This window comes from Chelonoidis abingdonii, chromosome 2 (genome assembly GCF_003597395.2).
Source record: "Chelonoidis abingdonii isolate Lonesome George chromosome 2, CheloAbing_2.0, whole genome shotgun sequence".
Lineage (NCBI taxonomy): Eukaryota > Metazoa > Chordata > Testudines > Testudinidae > Chelonoidis > Chelonoidis abingdonii.
The window spans coordinates 91481157-91494154 of NC_133770.1; the positions used below are offsets into that span (position 1 = coordinate 91481157).

The following is a 12998-nucleotide window of genomic DNA, read 5'->3' on the forward strand; positions in this document are numbered from 1 at the left end:
AAGAAGAAAAAACAGTTACCCACCTTTTAGTAACTGTTGTTCTTCGAGATGTGTTGTTCATGTCCATTCCAATACCCACCCTCCTGCCCCTCTATCGGCACTCCAGCAAGAAGGAACTGAGGGGGTGGAGGGTCAGCGGGCCTCTTTATAGGGCGCCATAGTGGTGCCACTCCAGGGGGCGCCAGGGCTAACCCTACGGACGCTGCTAGGGGAAAATCTTCTGGCTGGTATGCACGCGGCATGCGCACATCTACTTTGAATGGACATGAACAACACATCTCGAAGAACAACAGTTACTAAAAGGTGGGTAACCGTTTTTTTTCAGTTCACCTAATACAAGTACTGTGGTGCAATCTCTTTATCATGAAAGTTGAACTTACAAATGTAGAATTAAAAAAAAAACTGCATTAAAAAATAAAACAATGTAAAAGTTTAGATCCTACTCAGTCCCACTTCTTGTTCAGCCAGTTGCTCAGACAAACAAGTTTGTTTACATTTGCAGGAGATAATACTGCCCGCTTCTTGTTTGCAATGTCATGTGAAAGTGAGAACAGGTGTTCACATGGCACTGTTGTAGTGGTCATTGCAAGATATTTAAGTGCTAGATGCACTAAAGATTCATATGTCCTTTCATGCAATTCTTCCCCAGGGAGTTCAACCATGAATTTAATTAACACATTATTTTTTTAATGAGCGTCATCAGCATGGAAGAATGTCCTCTGGAATGGTGGCTGAAACATGAAGGGGCATATGAATGTTTAGCATATCTGGCATGTAAATACCTTGCAGTGCCGGTTACAAAAGTCCCATACAAACTCCTATTCTCACTTTCTGGTGACATTGTAAATAAGAAGTGGGTAGCATTATCTCCCGTAAATGTAAACAAACTTGTTTGTCTTAGTGATTGGCTGAACAAGAAGTAGGACTGAGTGGATTTGTAGGCTCTAAAGTTTTGCATTGTTTTATTTTTGAGTGCAGTTATGTAAGGAAAAAAACCTACATTTGTAAGTTGCATTTACATGATAAAGAGATTGCACTACAGTACTTGTATGAGATGAACTGAAAAGTACTTTTTTATCATTTTTACAGTGCAAATATTTGTAATAAAAATATAAAGTGAGCACTGTACACTTTGTATTCTGTGTTGTTATTGAAATCAATATATTTGAAAATGTAGAAAAACATCTAAACATATGTAATAAATTTCAGTTGGTATTCTATTGTTTAGCATTGCAATTAAAACTAAAATTAATTGCGATTTTTTAATTCATGATTAATTTTTTTGAGTTAATTGCATGAGTTAACTGTGATTAATTGACAGCCCTAAATAAAATCTTTGCATATAGAGGTCTGATCTTGTGAGGTGCTGACTAACCCAACTCCCAGTAAGCTCAGAACTACAAAAGCTTGTTTGAGGCCTTTAAGATTAAGAATCCTAATTAGACTAATTTATTCTGTGTATTATTCAGATTTTTAAGTAAGCAACTAAACTGGTATAATTTCTTGATTCAGATGAGCGGACACAAGCTTCTGAATTTGATTGGAAGGGAGGAAGGTAGCAGCAGCAATCGAGCAAATTCTGTTTTAAATGTATCTATTACTATATGTTGGTATAGAAAAAAGATCAAGGAATGTATTCAAAAAACAACTTGAGAAGTGAATATCTGCTATATAGATGTTCTGGAATATTGTACATTCAGTTACAATTAAATTTAAGGCATTTGACACAATTGTTCAGATTAATACGTTTCTCTACTTAACTATATTTTATTCCAGTCATTTTCAAAGCAAGAATAATTTTGGATTATACGAGTGACTGTCAGTATAAATATAGCCTTATTTTTGTTTACACAGATGGGAACCTCTGCCATGCTGATGTCTCTCTCTTTGGAGAGCCTACTGAGTTTGAATACTTGCGGAAGGTGCTGTTTGAATATATGATGGGCCGAGAGACAAAGGTATAGAATGCTATATGCTGTGATTTGACATTAGAATTGAATGTCAATGGTTTGGATTAGAATTGAATTTCTTACTCTTGCTGTGTAGGATTTGAGCACTATGTATTTTGCTATTGATGGAATGCTGTAACGGTAGCAGATAGTGTGTTAAGTGTGGGGTTTCAGGCCTGTTCAGAATTTGAATAATAGATCTTTGTTGTCTTTTTTTTTCCCCTCGTGAACCTGATGACGTTGTTTTGACACCAAATTCCAGCAATAAGAATTGTATTGAACTATATCTTGTGACTAGTTCTGAAGGTTCAGAAACATCTTCCCCAAACCCCCAAGTATCCTATCTCACTCTAGGGCATGTATCTTTTCTGGGTGGTGTGTTTGTTGTTTTTTTGATGTATTTTGAGTAATAGAAGAGAATGACTGAAAGCCAACTTTGTCAATATAGAATGTCAACTAGTGAAATCCTTTTTCAGTTGGAATTCTGAATAACTAGTATGAGTAGCTGTATGTAGAAATTGTTCTGGTTTGAAAGAGGTAATGTCATAATGAGGTTTATCATCTAAGCAAGATGTTTGTGGTGTTTAGATGAAAATCTTTCCTTCCTAGGGCAAAATACACCTATCCATAATACTTCCACTCTTCCAGTTGCATCTTTCAAATGGGGCTAAAGTTAAGCACTACAGCTCTCAGTATTTCATTAGAATTCTAAATGAATCATATTTGTTCTAAAGTTTATTGTTGGATGTAATGGGCCTGATTATGACATGTAACAAACAAGCACAGCCTAGCTTTGAGACAGCACCAGACAAAAATCCTCCAATTTGATTAACATGTCTGCATTCAATGAATCTAATCTGAAACATCTCTAGACTAATTTTAATGTTTAAACTATATTTAGTAAGGCTCCCATTCTGTGTTACTGATTAAAACTGTTTCTTGTTAAGTGTCCAAAATATCACTATACTTAAATTGGGACTTTGAAATTGCAGATGTGAGTAGTTTGGTAGTAGTAAAACATTAAAGCTGGAGTTCTCAAACTGGGGAGTCTCAAGGCTTTTACATGGGGAGTCATGAGCTGTCAGCCTCCACCTCAAATCCCGCTTTACCTCCAATATTTATAATGGTGTTAAATATATAAAAACATGTTTTTAATTTATAAGGGGGGGGGGGTGACACTCAGAGGCTTGCTATATGAAAGAAGTCACCAGTACAAAAGTTTGAGAACCGCTGCATTAAAGCTACACTTAGTTTCAGCAATCTTTCTAGGAAGAAAAGAAGCCACAGAAGTTGTGGGTGTAAAAATGAATAGCCATATATATTGCTTGTGATCTGAAATAAGAACAACATTCTCATGTGACATGCAATCTGCATTACTATATAGACATTTAAAGTAGATTGACATTAAGGGTCTGGTTTCCATCCAGGGCGCAAGTTGCTTCATTTAAAAAAAAAGGGCTTCTGAAATTGCATCCTCTCTCAACCAAAGACACAGTTAGAAGCCAATCTTGGAGGTGGTTTTCTAAGATTTTATACATATCCAAAATGAAAATAAATTGCACTGAAATAAAGACAGATGTCTAGCTCTTAAAGTTGCTTAAGAAGGTATTATTTTTATTTTAATTGAGAGAGGCATTTTATTCAATTCAAATAAGTGAATGGAGAGAGACATTTTCAAAGGTTTTAAAGATCTGGTAGCTACTTTTAGATTTGATAGGTGCTGGGAAATTGTAGAGTCCTTTTAATGCAACTTTTTGCAAGTGTCTGTGCTCTTTCTTTAGTATTCATAGTTATTTGGTTGGTCTGTTAGCACCAAAGAATCAAAGTAGCAGGACTAACAGAACATACACAAAATTTAAAGAAGTGATACATTTCTGGGACAGCCCATGCTTTCCTGATTAACAATTCAGATCACAGTAGTAATGGGGTTGATTTATTTTATGCATTTGAAAGATAACCATGAAAATTATACTGTTAAGGTAAAAATCAAATGAAACCTGACATTCTCATTAAATGTAGCAACGTTCTAGCTGTCTCCTTGTGCTTCAGAAAGTACAGGTAGTTTGCAAGGAAATCTCATCTACTCAGTTTGTGTCAATCATGAGCTCTGTGCTGATAAAGATCTCTCTCCCACTCCTGCATGGCTTCCCTCCATCTAAACCCATGTCTCAGCCTGATTTCTTTCACCGCTGCTTCTGGATGGCTTGCATGCAATTTAACATGGCCAAGGATTTAATTTTTCTTTCCCTCCAAAATCCACTCCTCACATTTTCTGTTACCATTAATAACATCACATCCTCCCTGTCACCCAGGCTTGCGACCCAGGAATTATCTTTGACTGATCTGCTCTTCATATCAAGCAATATCCAATTCCTACGTCCTTTTCATCTGCAACATCTCTAAGATCTAATCTTTTATATGTATCCAGACAGCAAAATGTCATCTAGGCCCTCGACATCTCCTATCTTATTTACTGCATCCTCCTTTTCCTCTGATGTGTTTGCCACCTCCATCATTTCCCCACCCCCCAAAATACAATGCAACAGCTAAGTTTTTCTTGGCCTATTGGTATGATCATGCTCACCCCTTCTTTGAATTTATGCATTGTTTCACATTCAAATTGTGCTTACTTTCATAACGCTACGTAACACCCCCTGCCTACTTAATTAGCCTAGGCTTTTACCTCCTTGCATCCTACTACCACTAGCCCTGTGTCCTCCTCCCCCCACCACCTAGGAGCTGGACCTGCCGCTGGCCACTTTCGGGGCACAGCGCAGTGTCAGAACAGGTAGGGACTAACTTGGCTGAGCTGGGCAGCACCGCCAGTGGGACTTTTAACGGCCTGGTTGGCGGTGCTGACCACAGCCACCGCGACCCAGTGCCTTATATTCCACGACCCAGTACTGAGTCACAACTCACAGTTTGAAAACCACTGATCCTAGGGCATTGCTTTTACAGATCCTGAGACTCTCAGTTCCGTTAGACGGTTTGGAGTCTGTTCAAGAGTCAAATTGCCAATCTGTGTGTTTTGTCTGCCTCTGATGTGTGCAGTTCATGTGTTGGTTACATAGGCTGCTTTGCAAATATTGAAATGGAAGGGTGATCTGTCATAATAATTCCAGATTTTGTTGATTTCCAGCCTATATTTCTGAATTTGTTAAATGTATACAGAGCTCTCAGGGAACCTAGACATATTTTTCGCTGTTACTGGCTTGTACACTTAAGCATAGGAGGTGGATAGCCTTGGCAATCGTACTGAATCGTGTAGCAACAAATAGTGAATTGTGTGACAGAATGGGACAGTTATATGCAGCTTCATGGTGAAATCTGTGGGTTCTGCTTGTGAGCAGCAATATTATTCAAATTATAGAGTCCCTTGATATCTTTAAGAAATATCCATTCATGAAACTGTTTAAGATATTGTCTGCTCGTAAGGACATTTGTAAATACTCTATACTCCTTGAAAGAATTGACAGTAAGTAGGAATGTAAATGATCAGCTCTTTTATTAGAACTTATTACTGTGTATGTGGGTATATGAAAGGTAGGGATTATTATTATGCCTCACCTGTATTTTTCTAGAAAAATATAATCAAGATAATAAAGGCATGATCAGGTAAACCCTTTGTAAAGCACAGTCTTAAATTCCAAAATGCTTGTAAATTTAATTCACATTATTTGCAATCATTTGGACCTGAAATAATTTTATTTCTAAATCTCCCTTGTGACTGCAAGAACTTGAAGAATTTCAAGGCAATGCTAGTGATAAATTACAAAACATACATTTTCAAAAAAGAAGGTTTTAAGAATGTTTGAGTTGGCACATACATATATGTATTTTCATGTAGTATTTGCAATGCATGTATATTTTTTTAACTTACTTGTGCATACCATTGTGTCCTGTTGAAATTAATAGTGAGGGCTTCAGAGGTAGCTGTCCTGTAAGTGTGGGGGTACATTCCAAGTTCATTGCGTTGTGATCTTTCAGTCCTAAGTGGTGAATGAGGGGTTTGACAAGAGAAATTAGAAAAGTTTGGTGCAGATTTGTGTTATCAGAGATGTTCCTCAGTATCTTTCAGCAGTTCTCAAACTGGGTTGGGACCCCAAAGTGGGCCATGACCCTGTATTAATGAGGTCGCCAAGACTAGCATTAGACTTACTGGGGCCTGAGCCAAAGCTGAAGCCCGAGCCCCACTGCCCAGGGCCAAAGCCCAAGGGCTTCAGCCTTGAGTAGCAGGGCTCATGTTACAAGCCCTCTCCCGGGGCTTCAGCTTTGGGCCCCCACCCAGGGCAATGTAGCTCGGGCTTTGGTCGCTCTGCCCAGAGTGGCGGGGCTGGGCGAGCTCAGGCTTTGGTCCCCGCTCCTGGGGTCGTGTAGTAATTTTTGTTGTCAGAAGGGGTTGTGGTGCAATAAAGTTTGAGAATCTCTGAGTTTGAATCATGAACAGTAAATAGCTTAAATTAAGCTGATTGAAGAGAACAGTTAGCAAGGGGAATTCTTTCAGCTTTATAGCCAGGTAGAAGCTATATCTAAATATACATGAGATGAATTAATCTGGACTACCCTTTCACCTTTATGATGGTTGTGGTCAATTCTGTCCTCCAGTTGCTTCCTTATTGTTCCTGCTATCTCCTCTTCACTCAGTGATCTGTGCGAGGCTGGTGGGAAACAATAGCAGTAGATGGGCAGCAATCTTGTCACCACTGCATTGCGTGAGAGCTGCAAATATGACTCTTATAGCACATTCTGTTAGAGCTGTACCTACAACTGTTGCAGCATGTGGGAAAGCACCTGACATTTGCTGCACAAACACCCGACCACCTATGTTCATCCATGTTACTGCGACTTCTTCCCCCTTACCTTCTGTTGTTGCTGACCAAAATGAAAATGGAAGCGTTGATCCTGTTTCAGGTGGGAGTATGTTGGTGGCTAAAACATTCAAATGAGAGTTGTAATCCTGGCTCTGCCACCTACTGTGTAACTATTGATATGACATTTTCTGTTTTGTTTTCCACATACAAAATAGAGGTAATTGTTACCTACCTCATGCAGATGTCGTTATAGGCTAAATTAACATTAATTATAATGCTTTCTACTTATGACTCCTTTCAAAAGAGGATGTCAGAGAGCACTTTACTGTATCGGTGCAACATACTACACACCTGCCAATAAAGTTTCCACAAATGAAGTTCTGCAGTTAATCTTGGAACCTGCTTGTGCAGTAGCTTATTTGTCTGGATTTGTTTTACAAGATGTCAGGCTGATGTGAATGTAGTTTAGCTGTAGAGCATTATTTAATGTGACTAAAAAAAATGTATCTTTTAGTGACAGAGATTAGATTGTTTATAGGAAGAAATCTCAGGAGGGGTTGAATCTTTTGCAACAGTAGTCAGTGGCCCCACTTTATGAAAGAAGTTAATGTGTTTGAGTTTTGTGCTCATTATAGAGCTTATATTGTATGGTGGCAGCAGTTGGTGATACTATAAACTGAAGAGTCTTCCATAAAATTCACATAACATGCCATCTGTCAAGCAAATGAGATGTGAAACTAATGTGCATGTCTGACTCTTTTTGCAATGGCTTCCATTGACATTACTCAAAACATACGGAACTTTGATAAATGAATAAATTTATAACTGTTAAACAGCAGTTACTTACAGACCATTAACTTTTTTTCTTTAGACAATGGCGAAGGTGATAACCACAGTGCTGAAGTTCCCAGCTGACCAAACTCAGAAGATCTTAGAACGAGAAGATGCTCGACCATTGGTAAGGCTTATAAGTAGACTGGATATATGAACATGGCCTGCTAGACATAGATGGGTGAAACTTGGTCGTTTAACATCTCTCCCTTCCTCAGGAGAATTTCCCATTGTAGAAGTAGGCTTGAGTTTATGACAAAAGAAAAACATAAGGGCTTTGGCTCCACTAATATGTCCCATATGTCTAATACTGGAGCAGCTTCACTGGTGGTAGTGACAATGGGAGCACTGTAGGCAATGTGCAGGCATTTTTGCCACTCTGCCATCTATCCTTACTAAAAGCAAAAATGGTAATAACTCCTGAACCTGCTCAGCTTTGCTTAGTGTGTACAATAGCAGTTCTGCTGATAGAGCTTTCCCCTAGAACAACAGAGGGAAAAAGTGCTGAGTGTAGCCAGTATAGCTGCGTCCTTGATGTAGAGTAGAATTGACAATAAATATAGAAAGCCTGCTCAGCTCTCCCAACATTGGATACGTCACGTGAGCATAGAGAAGACCAGATTTTGGGAGGGACAGAAAAGAACTCATACTATACTGGTGTCTTTAACAGTTCCTCAGGGCTAGATTTTCAGTTATTTAGGGAATTATGGGGTGCTTTGCTTGACAAAAAGATTTCCAAGTAGATGAATTGCAAGACCAAGAGCAGAGTACTTTATGCTCTCAGGGAAGCAAGATGCCGTGCTAATCAGAAAAAGCACTCTTTGCACGATCACTATTTTATAAATGTAAAAGGCATTTTATTGATTTGAAAGTCTGCGAAACACAATGTCTGAACTCAGTAGGATCATTCCTGTTTTTGTGGGCCAGTAAAATTAAAATAATTAAGAGCTTACTGTAGCTTGTACTTCCCCTATTGGTCTTTTTCTTCTCTCCTTCCCTCCCTGCTGGTCTTGGTTATCTCTGATCATTTTAGAGGCTGATAAGATTATTATTTTAGGTAATTGCATGTTTTGCTTTATGAAATCACACAAAGACTTTGATATCTTTGAAGCAAACTTAAAAAAAATCTTCAGTTACTGTTAACATAGAGTTGAACACAACAAGCAAAATTATAGATTTTTTTTAGAAGGGGTGTTGAAGGTATTTTATTTGAGGGAAACTATACTGTAAAAGAAACATTGGTATTGATAAGTATTCTATTCCAGACCAGGCTCTTGGCCAGTCCACCCCAATCTCCAAATATTTATTTAAACTCGTAAAACAAAAAGAGTGTAACCTCCTGTCCCAGCTAAGCAGTCCTTGCTCTGAAATGTCCTTGTTTTCTGAAATGATTAGACAATGCTTGTCTTCAAAGGTAATTTAATCAGATATCAAAAGAAATAACTATTACCTTTTTAGCCACCTCCCAAGCTTTCAAAATTAAACATTTCTAACCAGTTTGTTGTTCTTTTTATTAGCTTATTACTCTGCCTGGCGCAGCACCTATTCAGACGTTTACTACACTTTTTGATGTACTTGTGTGTAAGAGATAAACAGATTTAGGCTGCTGGGATTAGACTAAACTATCCAAGCATATTATACTAATAATTGGTTGATGTAGGGCTTCTCCCTATTTCATAATAGAGTGATGATGGTATTTGAAAAACATTTATTAAAAGCTTAAATTTCCTTTCTAGTGGTATAAATTGTCTAAATTATGGCATAAATATACATTTTTTTTAAACAAGTCAAGAATGCTTTGATTTGTCTGTCTGATAAGAAAAAAATCTGATATTCCTATTAACTTTTGTCTGAAATATTTACTGATTATAAAAGTATAAATTGTCAACTTGTTTTGCTACTGAAATAAAACACATTTACACTGTAGTAAGTTAAGGATACTTGTCAGTTTTATTTATCATTTTAGTGCCCAATCTTTCCCTTACCTATACGATGGGCATATATCTAAGAATTTCTCTTGAAAGTTTAAAAACAAATCACAGATAAATTGACTTGGGATATTGACATTGGTACATCAGTATTTACTTCAGAATGTTGTTTCTGTCTAATCCTCTCAGCCTCATGTGTAAGCAAACAATGTCTAGTGAGCTCAAATTTGTGCTACTAATAAAATATTCCAATAAGGTGTTTTCTTCCTGGCTTTGTAGTTTACATCTCACAGTGGTATCTTCTGAATATTCCATCAGTCTGTGCTTAGTTAGCATGTGGGTGAGTGAAGCCTAATATATGTATTGTGCTTTTATTTGAAGGTCAAATCTATTGCATGCAATTAATTATCCCTCTGCTAGATTTTTCTTTCTCTCCTCCCTAGTTTTGTTCATAATTACTGAATGCTATTTGCAAGATAAGCTTGTAATATACCCCTAAACTGTTTATCTTATTTTGCTTTACAAAGCTAAGTTTGTAAAAAGTAAGCCTCAGTTTCAAGATTAATATATTTTCTGATCTGAGGACAGTTTGCATCTTTTCAAATACTGATTCAGAGCTGTACAAACCTCAGATATGTCAAATGGGATAGAAAAAGATTCTTAATCAAATAGCCTGTAATACACAATGTATTTAACTTGACTTTATTCTATTTGTGCTTTTATCATTTTCTGGGCTTCTTATTTGAATAAGCAAATAGGTAAGTCAAAATACTGGAATATGCTCACTTACTTTCGTTCTTAAAATGGATCCTCATGCCATATAAAAATCAAAAGGGGTCCTAATTTAATAAAATACTTAAGATGAAATATTGCATACCTGGGCCCTGATCCAGTAAGGCACTTATTAGACTTCAAACCTACTTAAAGTTCAGCACATGCTTTAGTATTTTGCTGCTTCAGGGCCATGGATTGGTGGTAACAAGACCACAAAGCAGAGAGGGGGAGGAAAGTCCTTTTTGATTGGGGATGTCACAATATTTGTTGTTACACAATTTGTTACAAATTAGTTTGGCTTCATTCATGAACCTGTGCACAAATATCTCTAGTGACAGAGACCAAGTGGCTGGGTTGGCTTACAATGAAAAGACTGCATCAGACCACTTAAGGTAAAAATTAAAACAATAATGATCCACAGTAATAGGACATGGAAGTAAATAGTCAGAACATTCTACATAATCTAATGTAATTAGCACTCTGATTTAAAATGTATAATATTTCAAAACAAATTCTGTGGGGCATGTTGAGCTTGCCTTAATTTTTTTTCTCCCTTAAAACTGAAGCCAGACAAAACTTGGATGCAAAATATATCTGAGTTCTATAAAGAGGGAAGTTTGTTCCTCTCTGCCAGTCCTTAAAGTTTCTGCTCTTATCTTTATTTCATACTCTCTTAAATGTTGCATTCTAAGCCCAATATTTGGAATGTCTGTCTGTCCTCTGGTCCTTACTTTTCTGGGATATTAGTGTCAACTGACTTTTCCTTTGCCATGGCTGAAAATGGTTGAAGTGTCAATATCAACAAGGTAAAACTACTTTCAACACCATTATATAAAGTATGATTGAGATGTAATCCCTGTTACTCTTTCTGTGGCCCTATTGAAAAAAGATTTTGTCCTTTCTATCAGTATAACAGTTTTCAGCATCATTTAGGAGGAGCAAAGAAGGGGCTTGATGCTGACTTTGGTGTCAGCAACAAGTCTTTTTACTAACTTAAATGAGGCCTGTGCATGTAAATCTTGTATAATCTAGTAAAATCTTGTTGCAGGAGTAAATTGTACTGTCCTCGTTTTTCAAAGCTTTAGTGAATTATGGCAGTTTATTGACCTCAAATATGACATTCTTTTCTCCAAGCAACTTATGATCAAGCTGATGCTGACTGCATTGCAAATGTGAGGTGTACACTTCTTGATTAGATACAAGGGATTTATGTCCATGATTGGCCAAGGCAGGAATTGTTTTGAGGTGGGGTATTGTTACTTTCCTGCCATTTTAACTAGAAGCCTTGATAGAAAAGAAGAAGGAATAACATTTTGTCTCATTCTAAAATTCAGTTTTGTATTTTACTTAACTAGGCATGATGCTCAGATGCAGTATGTAGTTTCTGGTGAGATCTTACTCTTTTACCCAGCTTCAGTTTTGTTGACTGAAAAATGTAGAAATTGAATTATTTGCCCAAGATCACAGAATAAGTCAAGTCATTCAGCCTGACCTCAAATCCAAGCTCTTTCTGTCTCCTATTGCTTTTCTCCAGCAATCAGATTCAATTGCTCTCCTGATTGATTTATTTTAATACTAAAAGTGCTTGTAATTTTCTCTTCACAATGTAACATTCATTTACTTGCCTTTACTTTCTTTTTTTCCCCCCGCTCCCTAGTCATGGCTACGACCATCTTGAAGAAATTGTGATAATAAGGTCTTATGACAATGCTGCTTAGAAATACGTTCATATCTCTCTTCTCCGTTGAGAATGGACAAGAGGAAAAACTATTATTCAGGGTCCCAGATGGAGCAGCAAGACAGAAAAAATCAACACACACTTTGGACCGTGAATATAGTTAAAACTGCCTTGAGAAGAGATGCTAATCAGTGGTTATCTGGTGAGGAGTCTTTTTTTCTCCTCATATTGAATATTGTCTTCTATTTTGTGTTAAAGGTTATTTTTTTAAAGGAGAGAAAAAAGACTGTAACCGAGACAGACTTTACCCCACTCTTGTATCTCAGTACAGGTTTCGCTGGGTGTTTTAAAGAGTTCAGCTTAACAGTTTGTATCTTCTATTTATTTTTGATTTCTTGACTGAATGAATTGTGCAATTCATTTTTGGGTGGATAGCAGTTAGTGGGTGATTCCTGGTGAATTAGGCCATTTCTTTGAATATTTTCTTCCAATTTGATCTTTTGATTGTTTGCTGAAGGCTATTTCTTTAAGCTTTTGCTTACAATAAATCCAAATTTTAGTACCTCATTTATTTACTCTTCGCTTTTGTACTTATATTTTCTGGAGAAGAAATACACTACTGTAAATTGTAAATAGTTAATACATAACTATATCATATGCTGATCTGTGACTGGCAATGCTAATCTGGCAGGAGCTGAGATGAAATAAAGTTTTATTTACTATACAGTTTTGGAATTACATGTATTTTTTTTATATTATACAAATTTTTGTAATGAGGAGCAACTTTGTACTTGACCACCGAAAAGACCATAAGGCAACATTTGCTTGGAATGTTTACAATCTAAGGCTGTGATCCTGCGAAGACTCACTTAACGTCAGGCATGTAAGTAGTTAATGGGACCACTCCAGTGCATAAACCTTTGGTGGATCATAGCCTCAATGACAGACATAGAAAACATGATGAACTGGAAAGCGAGGGAGTCACTTGGTAAATTTTGTTCTACCCATATGGTTATTGGAATGCAAA

General features: G+C 37.1%; 1 protein-coding gene across 4 annotated transcripts in view; it reads left to right on the forward strand.

The window, feature by feature from the left end:
- Window positions 1-12695, forward strand: part of GOLGA4 (golgin A4) — a 123220-nt gene extending 110525 nt beyond the window's left edge. For all 4 annotated transcript variants that reach the window (XM_075062570.1, XM_032793185.2, XM_075062571.1 and 1 more), the window contains 3 exons: window positions 1855-1958; window positions 7632-7718; window positions 11951-12695. In XM_075062570.1, coding sequence (XP_074918671.1) covers window positions 1855-1958; window positions 7632-7718; window positions 11951-11971 — 212 coding nt within the window. In that variant the 3' untranslated portion in view covers window positions 11972-12695. The remainder of the gene's footprint in view (window positions 1-1854; window positions 1959-7631; window positions 7719-11950) is intronic.
- Window positions 12696-12998: the final 303 nt, after the last annotated feature.